The 16,496-nt window shown below is 40.8% G+C and overlaps 1 protein-coding gene across 1 annotated transcript in view; it reads left to right on the forward strand.

Annotated features, from left to right (window-relative positions):
* The window catches only part of Pik3r3 (phosphoinositide-3-kinase regulatory subunit 3), a 76,379-nt gene extending 60,505 nt beyond the window's left edge, over positions 1–15,874 (forward strand). Inside the window, exons 8-11 of the mRNA XM_004639181.2 lie at positions 383–559; positions 6,793–6,867; positions 7,404–7,574; positions 14,514–15,874. Of these exons, the coding sequence (XP_004639238.1) occupies positions 383–559; positions 6,793–6,867; positions 7,404–7,574; positions 14,514–14,712 (622 nt within the window). The 3' untranslated portion in view covers positions 14,713–15,874. The remainder of the gene's footprint in view (positions 1–382; positions 560–6,792; positions 6,868–7,403; positions 7,575–14,513) is intronic.
* Positions 15,875–16,496: the final 622 nt, after the last annotated feature.

Consider the following 16,496-nt stretch of genomic DNA (forward strand, 5'->3'; position numbering starts at 1 on the left):
GAGAGAGAGAGAGAGAGAGAGAGAGAGAGAGAGAGAGAGAGAGAGAGAGAATATGAGAATTTTTGTTTATATGTGTATCCCTGGATCTGAGATGAGGGCAGAGAATCCTTACCTATCTCAGGGGCCTCGCAACCCTATTACTAGAAGAATAGGAACACACTAGGCAAAACCATCTATGTCCACCACATTTACAATAGGATAATAGCCGTGCACTGTGACTGTACCTATAGTTCAGCTACTTGGGAAGCTGAGGCATGAGAATCCCTTGTGCAGCATTGCAAAACTATCTCTTTCAAAAGAAGATATTTGGGACAATATTTATGCTAAAGGATCCTTCTGCTTAGTTGCTATTTTACCCTTAATATGTCACATATTTTCACAGAATTATGATGAATTATGATAAACTGAAGTCACGTCTCGGTGAGATTCATGATAGCAAAATGCGGCTAGAACAGGATTTGAAGAAACAAGCTTTGGACAACCGAGAAATAGATAAAAAAATGAATAGCATCAAACCTGACCTGATCCAACTGCGCAAGATCCGTGATCAACATCTCGTGTAAGTAACGTGGGACTCTATGGGGGGGAGACACCAGCATTTGAGTACTGCTAGAACTAAAGGTGTTAGAGATGGAAGAAGAGATTTCTAATTTAGGACTGGATTGTGGGACTATAAGGATTTAGAAACCCAGCCCTGGTAGTGGGGGAGCAGAGACTGTGACATGACTGTACAGCATACAAATGGCTTGGGACTCATAGGTGGCCTTTGTGCCCTGGAGATGAGGAAGTGCTGTTAGCCATTAATGGTGGTGCCCCCTATAATGCCAGCGCTGAGGAGGCTGAAGTAGGAGGAATCACTGCCAGTTTGAGGCCAGGCTGGACTACCTAATGAGTTCAAGGCCAGCCTGGACTACAAAGACCCAACCTTGAAAAAAGAAAATAAATACATTTTTTAAAAAATGGGTTTGCTGCCAAATGTGGCAGTACATGCCTATAATCCCAGCACTTGGAGGCTGAAGCAGGAGGATCACTGTGAGTTCAAAGCCAGTCTCAACTCTATATTGAGACCCGGTCTCAACAAAACAAAACAAAAACATGCTGGGGATGTAGCTCAGTGGAGACTGTAGATTCAGTCCCTAGAACCAAATAACAACAATGACAAAGAGACTGTGGGTATAGTTTAGTAATAGATGGCTTGTTCAGTATGTGCTGGGTCCTGGGTTCAATCCCCAGTGCAACATCAGTAACAAAGGTAATTAAGTATATACAGCTTGTTGATGAGCTTTGTAAAGGGAAGATGAAAGAAGTAGGGCTGTTTATGTTGTGGCCACATCATGAAGCTGAAGAAAGGCCCAGGAAGGCTGTGCTGTGAAGTGGTGGAATGAATGGAAGCACATTTTTGTCATAAAAAGCAATAAAGCCTTTATTAGGAGATATGCCATCCCAGGGCCATAATTAAGTGAGATATCAGTCTATTCAGTCTACTGTAACAAGAATACTAGAAACAGTATCATATAAAAAGACTTGCTTACAGTTTTGGAGGCGGAGAAAACTTAGATCAAGGCATCAACAGGTTCAGTGTCTGATGAGAGCTGTGTGCTATAATAGTTTTTGAGATACTGATCTGAGTTGTGCTTACATTTTTTTTTCCTATGCCATGAGATGTGTTTTATTTTCACTCAACATACAAATAATTTTCTATAATATCCCAGGGCAAACCAGAGAATTTGGCAGTCCGATTGCGGCGGGGGGGGGGTGTTCTCTCAGAGACCCATAGGCCGGTGGCATCGGTGTGGAATGCCCGGGTTCACAGTGCAGCTTGTGGCTCGTGTCCATCATGATGGGGGGGGGGTAGTCTCGGAGATGACGGGGCCGGGAATCCTCTGGGCTCTTAGGAAGTCTCACTCCGCTTTTCCTGCTCAGTGGTCTCTTTGGTTGGCAGGGTGTTCTCCTGCATCTCCATCTTTAGTTTGGCCTTACTGAAGCTAGTACTTTCCCCCATGTCTGGTTTGTCTGCCATTTTCATAAAACAGTCCAAAGTGTCTCACCCTCAGCCCAAGCTCCTGGTGCTCCCGCTCGCAGTCCTGCAGCAAGAGACCTTTCATGAAGCCCAACAGCCTGCACATGTACATTAAAATTTTTCTTAGGTATATAAATTGTTCATATTTCTTCAAACAAGAAATTTGGTTGTTTATATGCAGTTTGTTTTCATCATGAGTTAAGGTTTATTTTCATGAGTACCATTTACTTTTCTTGATATTTATAAATTTAAATTCTTAATAAAAAGAATAACTTGCCAACACAATATAGGTGTACTAATGAGAACTATGTGCTAAGGGAGTCTGCAGCCCAAGGAGTCCTGGGGAGGGTGTATGTTTCTGGCAACTTTACCAATACATAAGTGACATCTGCACAGCTCACTCATTTCGACGGTACAATTCAGTGCGAGGTGTGATGGCACATGCCTGCAGTGTCAGCTGTTCAGGTGGCTGAGATGAGAGGATCACTTGCATCTACAGGTTCAAGACCAGGTGGGGCAGCATAGGAAGACCACACCTCAGACTTTAAAAAATGTATAATTCCATGTTTTTACAGATATTTGCAATATTCATATATTTTAGAACATTTTAATTACCATACAAAAGAAATGCTGGAAGCTGGGTGTGGCAGCAAAAACCTGTAGCTGGAGGCTATAGCAGAAGGAGCACAGTTCCAGCCTAACTGGGGCACTTTGGTGACTCCTTAGTGACTTAGCAAGATCCTGTCTCACAATAAAACTTAAAAAAAAGAATGCCCAGCACCACCACCACCACCATACACACAAAACATTGTACATGAGTGTCTACAGCAGCATTAATGATAACAGCCAAAAGGTAAGAACAGTCTAAATGTGCATCAGTTGATGCCAGTTACATAAAATGGGGTACATACATGTAATGGAAAATTACTTGGCCATAAAAATGAAGTACTGCAATGTGCCACAACACAGATGGACCTTGGAAACATCATGCTAAATGAAAGAAGCCCAATACCCATTATCCCTATGCCCTGTGTCACCTTATTTCCCCACTCCTAAACAGCCGCTGTTCTTTGCGTCTTTTTTTTCTTTTTAAAAGATGTATTTATTTGAAACAGGGTATCACTACACAGCTCAGACTCATACTAATCCTCTTGTTTCAGCCTCCCTATCACTGGGATTAAAGGCGTGCACCGTCATGCTGGTTCAGTGGCTGGCACAGCGCATAGTACTGGGGATTGAACCCAGGCGCTTGCTTAGACCGCTGAGCTATCTCCCCGGCTCCTTTTTTGCATCTTAATGTATTTAAGTATTCATGACATTCATGTAAATGGAAGCATACCATGTAATCTTTTATGACTGGCTTCTTTCACTTAGCATGATGTTTCCAAGGTTCATCTGTGTTGTGGCTCATAGCAGTACTTCATATTTATGGCCAGATAGTTTTCCATTACACGTATGTACCCCATTTTATGTAACTGGCATCAACTGATGCACATTTAGACTGTTCTTACCTTTTGACTGTTTTTATTAATGCTGCTGTAGACACTCGTGTACAATGTTTTGTGAGCAGATGTTATTTTGGTTATTGTTATTATTATTATTGTTGTTGTTGTTATTTAGTACTGGGACTCTTAATTTAGGACCTTGGGTTTGCCAAGCAGGCACTTATGCCTCTGAGCTATATCCCTTGAGTCATATCTTAAAATATTTATAGTATCTCCCCCCGCCCCCCAGTGCTAGGGCTTGAACCCAGGCCCTCACTCGTGTTAGGCGGGTGTATTTTAACAATGAGCTACAACATGAACACTGATAACTCTAAGTAGTTAAAGATGGTTTTTCTCTTCAAAGTAATACATATAGTATCTCACTTTACTCTTATTTAGGGAATATGAAATTTTGTCTACAAAACTCAATATAAGACAAGTTTGAGTTTTTTTTCATTTGAAATTGGTTCATTCTAAACAGCCAGCTGCCTAGTTATATGAGAAATATTTATGCATTTTTTCTTTTTGAGACAGGGTCTCACTCTGTATTTTAGGCTGGCCTTGAATTCATTTTGTAGCCCAGATTGGTCTTGAACTTGCAGAGATCTTCCTGCCTCATCCTCTTGAGTGCTGGTTTTACAGGTGTGTGCATCACTGTGCCTGGCTTTATATAGAAATTTCTTACTGGGGCTTTTCCCGTTTCCTACACACACACAGAGTCACAGTCACAGTCACAGTTGGATCCAGTAAGAATTGTTTTCCTGAAGTTGAATCAGGAAAATAGGAGAAGACAAAGGCCTTTGTCTCTCCTTCCTCACAATTGTCATTAGACCCTGCCTCTGCTCCTAGTCCTTGTTAACCTAGTCTGGTTAAATACTGCTGTCCCAGAAAATTACCATAATCTAATTGGCTGCCAGCAGATTGCTTGTCTTTTATACTGGGAATTGAACCCAGGCCTGTGCATTGAGGTGCTGAAGCGTAGTATCCCAGCTTTTTTAATTTTTAGACAGACAGTTGTCACTAAGTTTCCCAGGCTGGGCTTGAACTTGGAGTTCTGCTTCAGCCTTCTAGGATGCAGGGATTATAGGTGTATGTGTCATGCCTGGCCAGGTTCTGCATCTTAAAACTCTCTTACATTCTATTCAAGGTGCCATGTATTTAAGCTACTCCATTTCATACCTTATCTGTGCTTGAGGGGGAAGCTTAAACTCTCCACCAGGATTACTGCTTTAGCTTTAAACTATTTTTTCTATTTCTCTCAGAGACTTCCCATGTTAATCTTCTAGTTTAGAATGAAACACAAGCCCTTTTCCTCTCAAAGTGTAATAGTTGGGTTTTAAGGCTAATTAAATCTTTAGAAAGGACAGTATATGTACATCCTCCCCCCAATTTCTGGGGCATGGGCAAAGAAAGAATATGATAATTAGCTATTCTCTCTCTCTCTTCTCTGTCTCTCTTAGACACAGACTAGCTATGCAGTTGAGGCTGACCTTGAGCTCACTTTATAGCATAGTCTGGCCTCCAACTCACAGTGACCCTCCTACTTCAGCCTACTGATTGCTGGGACTACAGGAATATGCTACCACAGGCCTTTTTCAAGATAATGTTAATATTAAAAGTAGCCTGCCAATAAATAGTTTATATTAGTTTCCTGTGCTTGCACCATTTAAATACTTATGCCATTGGGAATATACCCATGAACAGGGCAGGACCTCCACCCCACTCCCCTATTTTCAAAAGCAACTTACATTATAGTGAGGGATATAAACATAAATAGTAGAAATACAAAATTATGAGTTTTAGCCCTGTGCTATGAATATGATAAAGTGAGGTCCATTGTAGGGAGAGAGGAGATTGGCTTAGTTAGGATAGTTGGGCAGACACCCTGAGGAGGTGCTCATGGTGCGACCTGAATGCTAAGGAGCTTTTGCTGGGGACAGTGAGTGAAGCTTTTTACACTGCCCTTATTTTTAGACCACTGGCCATCAGAAAGAATCTAGATGTGCTGGTTTACACCCTCTGATAGCTAAATGTTGATATTTTAAGATACTGTGATTTGCTTGATGAGCAAGTAAACTCATATCAGTTACTCCAATTACTACCCTGAATTTCTTGTGGTTTACTTAGGTGCAAAAATAGACTTTAAATTTCTGTTTAGAATTTGAAGTTTAATTCAGTGGCAACACAGGGAGTGGGTCTTTCAGCTTAGTGGAAATTAGGATGTGCACCAAATAGATGATTTCAGAAACAAATGTCCTCCTGAGTTTGAATGCAAATGTGTGTTTGGTAGCATAAGCTTTTTTTTTTTTTTTAAAACTAATTAGGTCTTTTTTTTTTTTTACATTTATTTATTGTGTGTGTGTGTGTGTGGCCAGCTCAGCCCACCAGGGGGCACGGCAGGCTGGCATGTGGTGCTGGGGGATCGAACTGCGGTCCCTGTGCTTTGGCAAGCCTGCTCCAAGTAGGTGCTTTAGACCACTGAGCCATCTCTCCAGCCCAGCATAAGCTTTTAGAAAAGGAAAATGAAAAGTGAGAGATATGCCTAATTTCAAGTAGCTTTCTGTATATTTATGCCTTTTGCAAAAAAGATTAATTCATTATGGTATTAGGTTCTTTTTTTCCTTTTTAAAAATTAGTACATGTTTATAGTATATAATCATCATGGTATTAATCAAAAGAAAAGTAAAAGAGATATATGGGTATGGTGGCACATTCCTGTAACCCCAGTACTTGGGAGGCTGAGGTGGGAAAATCACCAGACTTTGAGGCCAGCCTGGGTACATAGTGAGTGAGGTCAAGGCCAGCCTGAAGTACATATAGCAAGACACTGTTTCAAAAAGCCAAAACAGCATGGTGGCATAAAGTTATAATCCCAGCACTTAGGGAGCTGAGGCAGGAAGATTTCTGTGAAGTTGAAGCCAGCCTGGGCTATATAAGCTATTTTTAGGTCAGCTGTACTACTTAGTGAGACCCTGTCTCAAAGCAAAAGATGGGGGCCAGGGAGATAGCTCAGCAGAGTAAGTGCTTGCCTGGCAAGTGCAAAGGCCTGAGTTCAGTCCCCGGCTCTGGAAAAAAAAATTTAAAAAAAAACCAACAAAAAACCAAAAAGATGAAAACAAGTGAGAAAGAGAGGTAGGTATAGGGAAACTTAAGGAAAGCTCTGGCCACTCATGCTGAGATTAGAAGTATAAGTTGTTCCTAGACTCATGAAGCTTTGTTGGCTTGGACATAGCCGCTTTGCCTGGGCAGTTTATATAAGACTATAACACTGGCATCTTCCCTTGGCAGATGGCTCAATCATAAAGGAGTGAGACAGAAGCGCCTGAATGCGTGGCTTGGAATCAAGAATGAGGATGCCGATGAGTAAGTTCTCCCTGAGGCTTTGGGTCGGGGGCTTTGGTAGCAGTGGGACGCAGACTGTCCTTGTGTGTGCTGGGAGTCATTTGCTGATACTGAATCAGGAACTGCGCAGCTCCTTTGAGCGAATTGCCTGACGGGCCTTTGAATGCGCACCAGCCACGGGCTGCACGCGTGCTGCTGCTCAGATGCTTGTGTCCCAGCTTCCCAGCGGAAACACGCGGGTTCTGTGCTTTGTGTTCCCCTGTGGATTAGGAGGTTGTTAAAACAAAACAAAACGAAACACTGATTAAGCATAATTTTGCTTTGCTATTTTATGGTTAAAGATATAGAAGATCACTTATGAATTTGCTTTTAGGGATAAAGGTGTTTTATTTAGGGGCTGGGGAGATGGCTTAGTGGAATAAGTGCTTCCCTGGCAAGCGCAAGGGCCTGAGTTCAATCCCCGGTTCTGGGGAAAAAAAAAAAAAAAAAGTTTTATTTATGAATTTGCCTTTAGGTAGAAATTATTATTAAAAACATTTTTAATATTTAACTTTTAGGGCCTATTTTATCAGTGAAGAAGATGAAAACCTGCCACATTATGATGAGAAAACCTGGTTTGTGGAGGACATCAATCGGGTGCAAGCAGAGGACTTGCTCTATGGGAAACCTGATGGCGCTTTCTTAATCCGGGAAAGCAGCAAGAAAGGCTGCTATGCCTGCTCTGTGGTGTAAGTCTTCTTTGTGAAAAATGAATTAGGAAAGATGATATCTAAAATTATCTTGGGGAGTTAAATTTACAGGATAAACAATTCACTTAATTCTTCAGTAGTGTCCTGTATGCCTAACTTGGGTTTCCATGATCAGATTAGGGAAGTCTTCATTAAATAGTACTGTTTTTCCTTCATTAGAGAAACTGTATCTAAATTTTAAAATGGAAGATTAATCCATTGATGTAGTGATAGAAAATATGGGTGTATTTTCCTTAAGATAATTTTATGACTTTTTTTTTTAAAGACTCAGAGACTGAGGTTGCATGATGAGATGATGAGATGCCATCGACAGAGTCCAGGCCTGGAAAGGAAATAGGATGATCACGAGGGCAAACTGTGGGACCAGAGACAGAGCACTCAAATCTGGGTTCTGCTGCTGCTTTGCCTAATTTTTTAATCAGTAAAAGAAAGATGCTAATCAAAGTATCTGCTTTGGGGGTTTTCCAAGGATTAAATAACTTAATATGCACAATATAATATGCTTTGACATTGCTGGTACATAATAAGTGTTACCTACTAATACTGTTAGGAGATAATGATGCTAAAGACGGACATGGCAGAAGGTAAGCGAAGATGACAAAGCAACAGTGCCCTCAAAGAGGGTAGGTGGAGAGGACAGAAGAAAGAGAGCCATAGTGCCTGTACTCAATGCTTCACATTTTGCCTTCAGTTTTCTATCTATGTCATAAATTCAGAATTTGAATCCAAATTTACCAGCTTTCAAAACCCACATATTTGGGGCCGGGGAGATGACTCAGTAGAATAAGTGCTTCCCTGGCAAGTGCAAGGGCCTGAGTTCAATCCCCGGTTCTGCCTAAAACAAAAAACAAAAAACATATTTTAGCTGCACCAGGCTTTATAAAATTTTTATAAAATATCTGAGATAAATAGAATGATGAAATGGGTATCATTAGTAGACTGTGCACATGAAAAACTATTAATTCTCATGGGAGAAAAGTTTATTGGGATGTTTTAGAGAAGACTCAATAGGGGCCAGGGAGATAGCTCAGTAGAATAAGTGGTTGCCTGGCAAGCGCAGGGTCCTGAATTCAATCCCCAATACCACAAAAAAAAAAAAAAAAAAAAACAAAAAAAAAAAAAAAAAAAAAAAGGAAAGGTTCCATGAAGACTCATTAGAGCCAAACTGTGAAAGAATAAATGATTATGTCTGGGCAAAAGTGGGGAGAAGTGGAAAAATGAATTGGATTACTGTCATTCCAAGAGGAAACTGCTTGTAACATTTCTCTTTGACCTGGGCTTCTCAGGTTATCTGAGTGGAAGTGTTAGAAGAGGGTTATTTTGTAAAATTTGGGTTCTTTTATGAATACTAAGAAGGGGCCAGGAAGATGGCTCAGTGGAGTAAGTGCTTCCCTGGCAAGTGCAAGGGCCTGAGTTCAATCCCCGGTTTCACCGAAAAAAAGAATACTAAGAAAAGGAAGGTGGTAAGCTCAATTTTTTATTCTTACTACAGGTTGTTGTGTTGTTGGTTGGCAGCCTGTGGGTTAAGGACTTGGCTGTGGAAGGCACTGTCCATCAGCTTTGCTAATCCTGAGAAACAAAGGAACTCTTGGAGAGCTGTCTTCATGTTCTCCTTCCCTTAGCAACAGTCTCTTCCATAGCAGTATATAGGTTTCCCTTGCTTGTGAAAATTGCCCCACTTCGTATTGGAGTTCAGATTGAGGATAGTTAGGGAAAAGAGAGGTTGGCACTGTAAAGATTTCCAATTGTTCACCACCATCCATTGATCTCCCAGTATACTTTGGACATTTGCTGAAGTAGGGATCTGAATAAGGTCAGTTCAGAAGAATCTCATAGCAAATTTAAAATAATCATATTGAGGTCTGATTATAAATACAGTGAAGAGCCAATGAGATAGTTCAGCAGACTAAGTGCCTGTTTAGGCAAGCGCAGGGACTGGGGTTCGATTCCTAGTACCACATGCCACGCCGGCCCCATCCTTGGGTGTGCTGAACAGGCCACTGAGAAGGGGCATGGTGGCACATGCCTGTAATCCCATCTCTGGGGAGGTTGAAAACAGGAGGATCATTATGAGTTTGAGCTGCGTAGTGTGACCCTGTACCAAACACATTCAATAAATAAATACAGTAAATGTATAAAATTTTAAAAATTATTACTGTAAAAGGTACATTGCCATTAACCCCCTTTCAGATTCTCTTCCTATCTTTGAACACATTTATCCCATCATTCTTACCACTTTCTGAAGCAGTTTTGGAAGTCCTTCTTTATAAGCGTCTTTAGTTGTGCTGTTGTGGCCGCCTTGATGTCCTCAATCAATTGAAATGCTTTACCTTTCCATGGGCAGTCTGACTTTGGGGAAGACCCCGAAGGGGCATGGTGCCAGATACAGTGAATAAGGCGGATGATGGTGCACCATAGTGTTTTTACTTGGCAGAAATTGCTGTATCAGAAGCTCTGTGTGATAAGGAGTGTTGTCATGATGGAGCATGAAACTGTCCATTTCTTAGTCCACTTTCGATTTACATGATTTCTTATATTACTTAGAGTTCACTGTAGTGTGTGTAGTGCAGACTGAACTTGTACAATTCCATTCAGGTAAATTGATGCACTTTTTTTGCATGAGGAGAAAGGATGGTTTCTTGCGAGAACTCTGAAATGTGGTCCTGGGAGCATCATCGTAGACCCAAGTTTCATCTCCTGTGGTGACATTTCTTAGAAAGCTGCAGTCTGAAGTAGCACAATTCCAGGGAAGGTGTTGGTTGTGACCCATGGTTTATAGCACACTCCAAAACATGTCTTGTCTCAGCCATTGCTCCCAACCAACTAACGCACCAAACAAGTTGAAACTTGGCATACACATTAGTAAGGCTCAAATGCTGCTGCTTATATTGAAGATCTCTGCCTTTTTGTTGAATGGCACATGGCAGTGGCATCAGATTGTGACACATTTTACATGCTTATATCTGGTAATCCAAGCAACTATTTTAAAGACAGCAACATGCAACGTAACAACCATTGTTGAATTCCTATCATCTTGTTTTCTTTAATTTGGGGGCTGGGGAGATGGCTCAGTGGAATAAGTGCTTCCCTGGCAAGCGCAAGGGCCTGAGTTCAATCCCCGGTTCTGGGGGAAAAAAAATCTGTATTGTTTCTAATATCATATATTTTTATTCTCTTTAAAATAAAATCATGTTTCATAATAAGACATTAAGATTCAGCTCACTTCCTTTTCTACTTTAATTTGTTTATATCATAAAGAAGCATATGAAGTAACTAAACTCTCAGGCTTTCTCAGACTAAAGACCTGCAATGAGCAATGCATGTACAGAAAGTCAGGTAGAGAGAATTCGTAATCCTTTTTTTTGTTTTGTATTTTAGGAAAGGGTCTACAGGGTGTTCAGGGTGTTCAATTCACTACTAGGTCAGATTCATAGTGATCTTTTTTTTTTACAGGGTGCTCAGGGTCTCACTACTAGATCAGACTCTAGTGATCCGCCTGTTTACAGCCTCCCAAGAACTGGGATTATAGGTGTGTGCCACCACGCCCTAGTCTCAGTTGTCATCTCAGGATGCCCTGGGGGTGGGGCTGGCACCACAGGCCCCTGCCTGCTTGCAGGCACTTTAATCCACTGAGCTATTTGGCCAGCCCTAATCCTATTGTTGTTTTCCTAGCAGTGCTGGGAATTGAACTCTGGCTCTTTGCACCAAGTTACATACCAAGCCCTTTAAAAAATAGTTCTATTTTTGACATGTCATTTTGCTAAGTTGTCAGGTTATTTATGCTGGGCTTGAACTTTTCATCTTTTGGACTCAGCCTTCCAGAGTGCTGGGATTACAGGTGGGGCCAATGGAGGGAGAAATTTTTTATAAGAATAAAAAAAGAGGGCTGGTGAGATGGCTCAGTGGTCTAAAGCACCTACTTGGAACAAGCTTGGCAAAGCACAGGGACTGCAGTTCAATCCCCCAGCACCACATGCCAGCCAGCCCGCCCCCTGGTGGGCTGAGCTGGCCACACACACACACACATACACACACACACACATTAAAAAAAAAAAAAGAAGAATAAAAAAAGATATAAAGAAATAGTTATATGTCAAGAATTTAAACCACCTATATTTATTGTTGGGCAAATTTCTGGAAGCACACAAACTCCCAAAACTGATTCCAGGAAATTAGAAAATCTAGAAATAGAAGAAGGAGTTGAATTATTAATTAAAAAAAAATTAGGGCCAGCCAGGTAGCTCAGTGAACTAATGCACCTGCAAGTACAAGGGCCGGGGTTTGATCCCCCATCCTGCATGCCACACCGGGTCTGCCCTGGGGCGTGCTGAGACAGTGACTGAGGCTGGGCGTGGTGGCACATGCCTGTAATCCCAGGGCTTGGCAGGCTGAAAACAGGAGGATCACTATGAATCTGATCTGTGTAGTGAGATGCTGTAGACCTTATACTAAAAAAAAGAAAGAAAAACAACAAAAGCAAACCCCAGGTCCCGGTGACTTTACTGGTGGACTTTTACTACATATTTAAAAGAAAAATACTAAAAAGTAAGTTCAAGGCCAGTTTGAACCACATAGTGAAGCCACATTTCAAAAAGACCAAAAATAACAAACAAGCACCAATCTTTTACCAACACTTCTAAACAATAGAAGATATTCTACAGCAATTCCTCATGTAGTAACCTCCCTATTTAACAATTCTTTGTACTTAGGACCATGATGTGATGTTCAGATTTACAACCCACTGCTTGGACTTACTACCTATCTTTTTTTTTTTTTTTTTTAACAGTTCTTTACATCTTGTTTATAGACCCTCAGTATATTTTGTATAGTATGACTTGTTTATACAGTGCTGTAATTCTTGCTGATTGTACTATAAAGCTCTGTAGTTTTATGTTGTTACACATTATAGGACTGTATATAAGAATTATGCAAATGAAAAGCAAAGTCATCAAGTTGGAATTTCCTTTGACCATTTCTTTGCTTGTTTGTTTGGGGTTTTTTTTGGTAGTACTGGGGATTGAACAAGAGACCTTGTGCTTACCAGTCACTTGCTTATGCTGCTGAACTATCTCCTCAGCCTGTTTCAAATATTGTATATAATGTTAAAGACAGTTTCTCATTTAGCAACTTAGTTACAGGAATGGAACTCAATCATTGAATGTGGAGTGTCTAGAATTCATTGTATGGAGCAGTATTACCTTGACACCAAAACCAGACACAGATATCAGGAGAAAAACAGTTATAGAGCTTATCTGCAACATTCAACAGGGATATGGCTTTTGAGAATTTTTTTTTCTTGCATATTAGGAATTGAACTCAGGACCTTGCGCTTGCCAGGTAGGCACTTGTGTCCTGGCTTTCCAGGATGTTAAAAAAAATAATGAATGATTAGCAAGGGAGCTCCAGTACCATATGAAAAATATTAGATACCATGACTGAATAGGATTCATCCTGAGAATGCAAGGGTGCTTCAACCCAAGAAAAGCAGTTAATGTAATAAACCATATTAATGAAGAACAAAAATTACATGATAGCCTCAATAGATTTGGAAATGGTTTTTGCAAAATCCAACATTTTTTCATGTTTTTTTTTTTTTTTTTTTAAATTCTGAAGAGGGGCTGGGGAGATGGCTCAGTGGAATAAGTGCTTCCTTGGCAAGCGCAAGGGTCTGAGTTCAATCCCCAGTTCCGCAAAAAAAAAAAAAAAAAAAAAAACCAAAAAAGAAGCCAGCAATTGGAGAGAATTTTTATCCTCTGATAACAGTGTATCAGTAAAAAACCCACAGCTAATGTTATACTTAATGATGAACAACTGCTTGCCAGAATGCCCACTCCTAGCATGGCACTGCTCGTGCTCATTGTATAGGAGGCTTCAACCAGGGCAGTTAGGCAAGAAGAAGAAAAGATATTTAGATTGGGAAAGTAAGAAATAAATTTAGAAGTGAGTTCATAAAGGTTACAGGTTACACAATACAAATATATTATTGTGCCTTTCTATATGTTAGCATGAACAATCCAAAAATGAAATGAGACTGGGTGTAGTGGCACATTCTTATAATTCCAGCACTTGGGAGGCTGAGGCAGGAGGATCATAGTATGTTTGAAGCCAGTCTATACTACATCATGAGACCTTGCCTCAAAAAAACAAAACAAAAAAACAAATCCCCCCAAACAACAAAAAAGACATGCCATTTATAATAGCATCAAAATGATGAGATAATTAGGAATAAAACAAAAGAATTGTACAGCGAGGGCTGAGGAGATAGCTTGGTGGAATAAGTGCCTGCCTGGCAAGTGCAAGGTCCTGAGTTCGATCCCTGGCACTGCAAAAATAAATGAATAAATAAATAAATAGAATTGTACAGCAAAATTACAAAACATCATGGAAAGAAGTTAAAGAAGACTTTAATAAATGAAAAGACATCCTGAGTATTAAGAATACTTAAGACAGCAATAGTTTCCAGGTTGATTACACACATTCAGGATAATCCTATAAAATCCCAGCTGGATATCTGCAGATGATAAGGTGTTCCTGAAATTCATATTAAAAGGGAGGGCACCTAGACTAGTCAAAACAATCCTGAAAATGTAGAAACAAATTGTAGTACTCACACCTCTTGATTTCAATACTTAGTACAGACATACAGTAAGACCTTGAGGTCCTAATGTAAGGATAGAAAATACTGGTCAGTGAATAAAATGGAGAGTTGAGAAATAAAATCCTTAGATATATGGTTGTTTTAATGTATTTGTGGGCAGGTGTATAAGAGGGTGAGGGGAACACAATTTACTAAGCTTTGGTTGACAAACGCTTCTGAATCTCCTTAGTATAACAACTGCTGTCAGATTTCTGACCATTTATTGTTCCTCTATCTATTGCTGTCTGCCTTAATGTGTTTACTGTGGTATATCATTGCAGTGCCGACGGGGAAGTGAAGCACTGTGTGATCTACAGCACTGCTCGGGGATATGGCTTCGCAGAGCCCTACAACCTGTACAGCTCACTGAAGGAGCTGGTGCTCCACTACCAGCAGACATCCCTGGTTCAGCACAATGACTCCCTCAACGTCAGGCTTGCCTACCCTGTCCACGCACAGATGCCTTCGCTGTGCAGATAAAGAGAGCGTGATAGCATTTTTCTAGTTTTTATTAGACTATGTGGGCATTCTTTCTACATGGACTGCTTGTTTTGCACAAGAAGTGATTTTGTGAATGTGACGTGGAAAGGCCAAGCAGTAGCTGGCCAGGATGGGGAAATAAGGGGCCTGGGGTCTCTGGGACTTAGCAGTGCCACTGCACTGAAATACGAAGATGGAAGCAGATGCTGTTTTTTGGAAAGTCTGTTTCATTGGGGGCGTTTGACTCTATTTAGCCAGGTACCCTCACCAGAACAGACTGGGCTTGAGGGTAGAGGGTGGGATTCAAAAACCTCTGAAGAGACAAGATCTCTTTTGGTCTTCAACTCTGTTGGGAGTTCTGATAGTCACATTTTTTCCCAAAACAAGGTTGTCGGTGATACAGTGTAAAGGCAACCAAAGGAAAATAGGGAGACTTGTGATTTCATTTAAAAAAAAAAACTAAGCCAACAGGGTAAAAAAACATACCCTGCTCCCCGCAAAAGAAAACACAGATCCTTCAATTGAAGGTACTTTTATTTCTTATAGACATAGTTAACAGCTTAGGCTTTACCATCTCATTATCTGCCCTCTCTAAAGAAACATATTGTTCAGAAACCAACAAAGCAATGTTTGTTGCCAGACCAAGGTCTAAACAGAGAAGGTGGCACTAGTAGTTGGATGCAGGCTTCTCTACCAAAACTTGAAAATAAGAGAACTAGAAATGTGACTTAGCAAACACTAAAATCTGTCAGTGCATTTTCTTCTGTCCTACTTTGTATCTGAGATGAGGAATAGCATTCTTTTTGTGCAGATAGTGAACTTTGAATCATAAAATGAAGTTGGTGCTTGTGTGGTGTTCCCTTAGCCTAAGGAATGGTCTATTGTTTGAAACCTTTGTAACTTGTTTGTATGAGTAAAGAAGAAGTGCAATCCAGTGCTTTTAGATGGCTTGATATACCAAATATAGAAAGACATTCTTATATGTGCTTCCCCATTTTTAAAGGCCCTGCAAGAGGCCAGGTGTGGTGGTGCATGCCTATAATCCCAGCACTCTTGGGAGGTTGAGGCAGGAGATCACTGCAAGTTCAAGGTCAGCCTTGGCTGAGTTTAAGGTGAGTTTAAGGTCTGCCTGAACTGTAAATTGTGAGACCCTGTTTAAAAACAACAACAACAACAAAAAAAAAAAAAAAAAAAAAACAGGCCCTGCAGGAGCAATATGGCTTAAGTTAACATGGTTTAATTTCCCTTCATCTCCTGTGCTTTGCTGGTAGAACTGGGGAGTCATAGGTGGCTAAGAAGAAGGAATCACATTGTGTCACAGACTGCAGAAAATCAGTTCTAGGGCCCTGTTTTTGCAGGAAAGAGAGAAGGTGACTTTGAGTTTAGAATGTTAGTAGAAGCCATCTGGAAGCTCTTGTCTTTGCCTTTTTGCTATCTTGCCATTCAGGCAAAGTGCAAATGCCCTCATGCTCCAGTGGTTGTGATTTTAGGCCAGGAATCTTCTGCTCCATATGGTTTCAACCTTTTAGCTGAGTGAAGCTGGCTGAACAGAGTGAAGGGTAGGCATCAACTCCTGACTCCTTTATGCCCCACGCTCATTTGACAGAGTACAGCTGCCCTTGAACCAGTCCTGGAACCATAATGTGCTTGGTGTGAGTCAACCATTTGAGCTAGGGCTGTGCAGTCAGCCATCTGGGCTGAGCTACAGGAGTAGCCAGTACAAGTTCTTGGTCTATAAGGCTTATATAGGCAGGAAAGCTCTTGTTTGGGGGCTGAAAGGTATT

Source organism: Octodon degus, unplaced genomic scaffold (genome assembly GCF_000260255.1).
Source record: "Octodon degus isolate 3935 unplaced genomic scaffold, OctDeg1.0 scaffold00107, whole genome shotgun sequence".
Lineage (NCBI taxonomy): Eukaryota > Metazoa > Chordata > Mammalia > Rodentia > Octodontidae > Octodon > Octodon degus.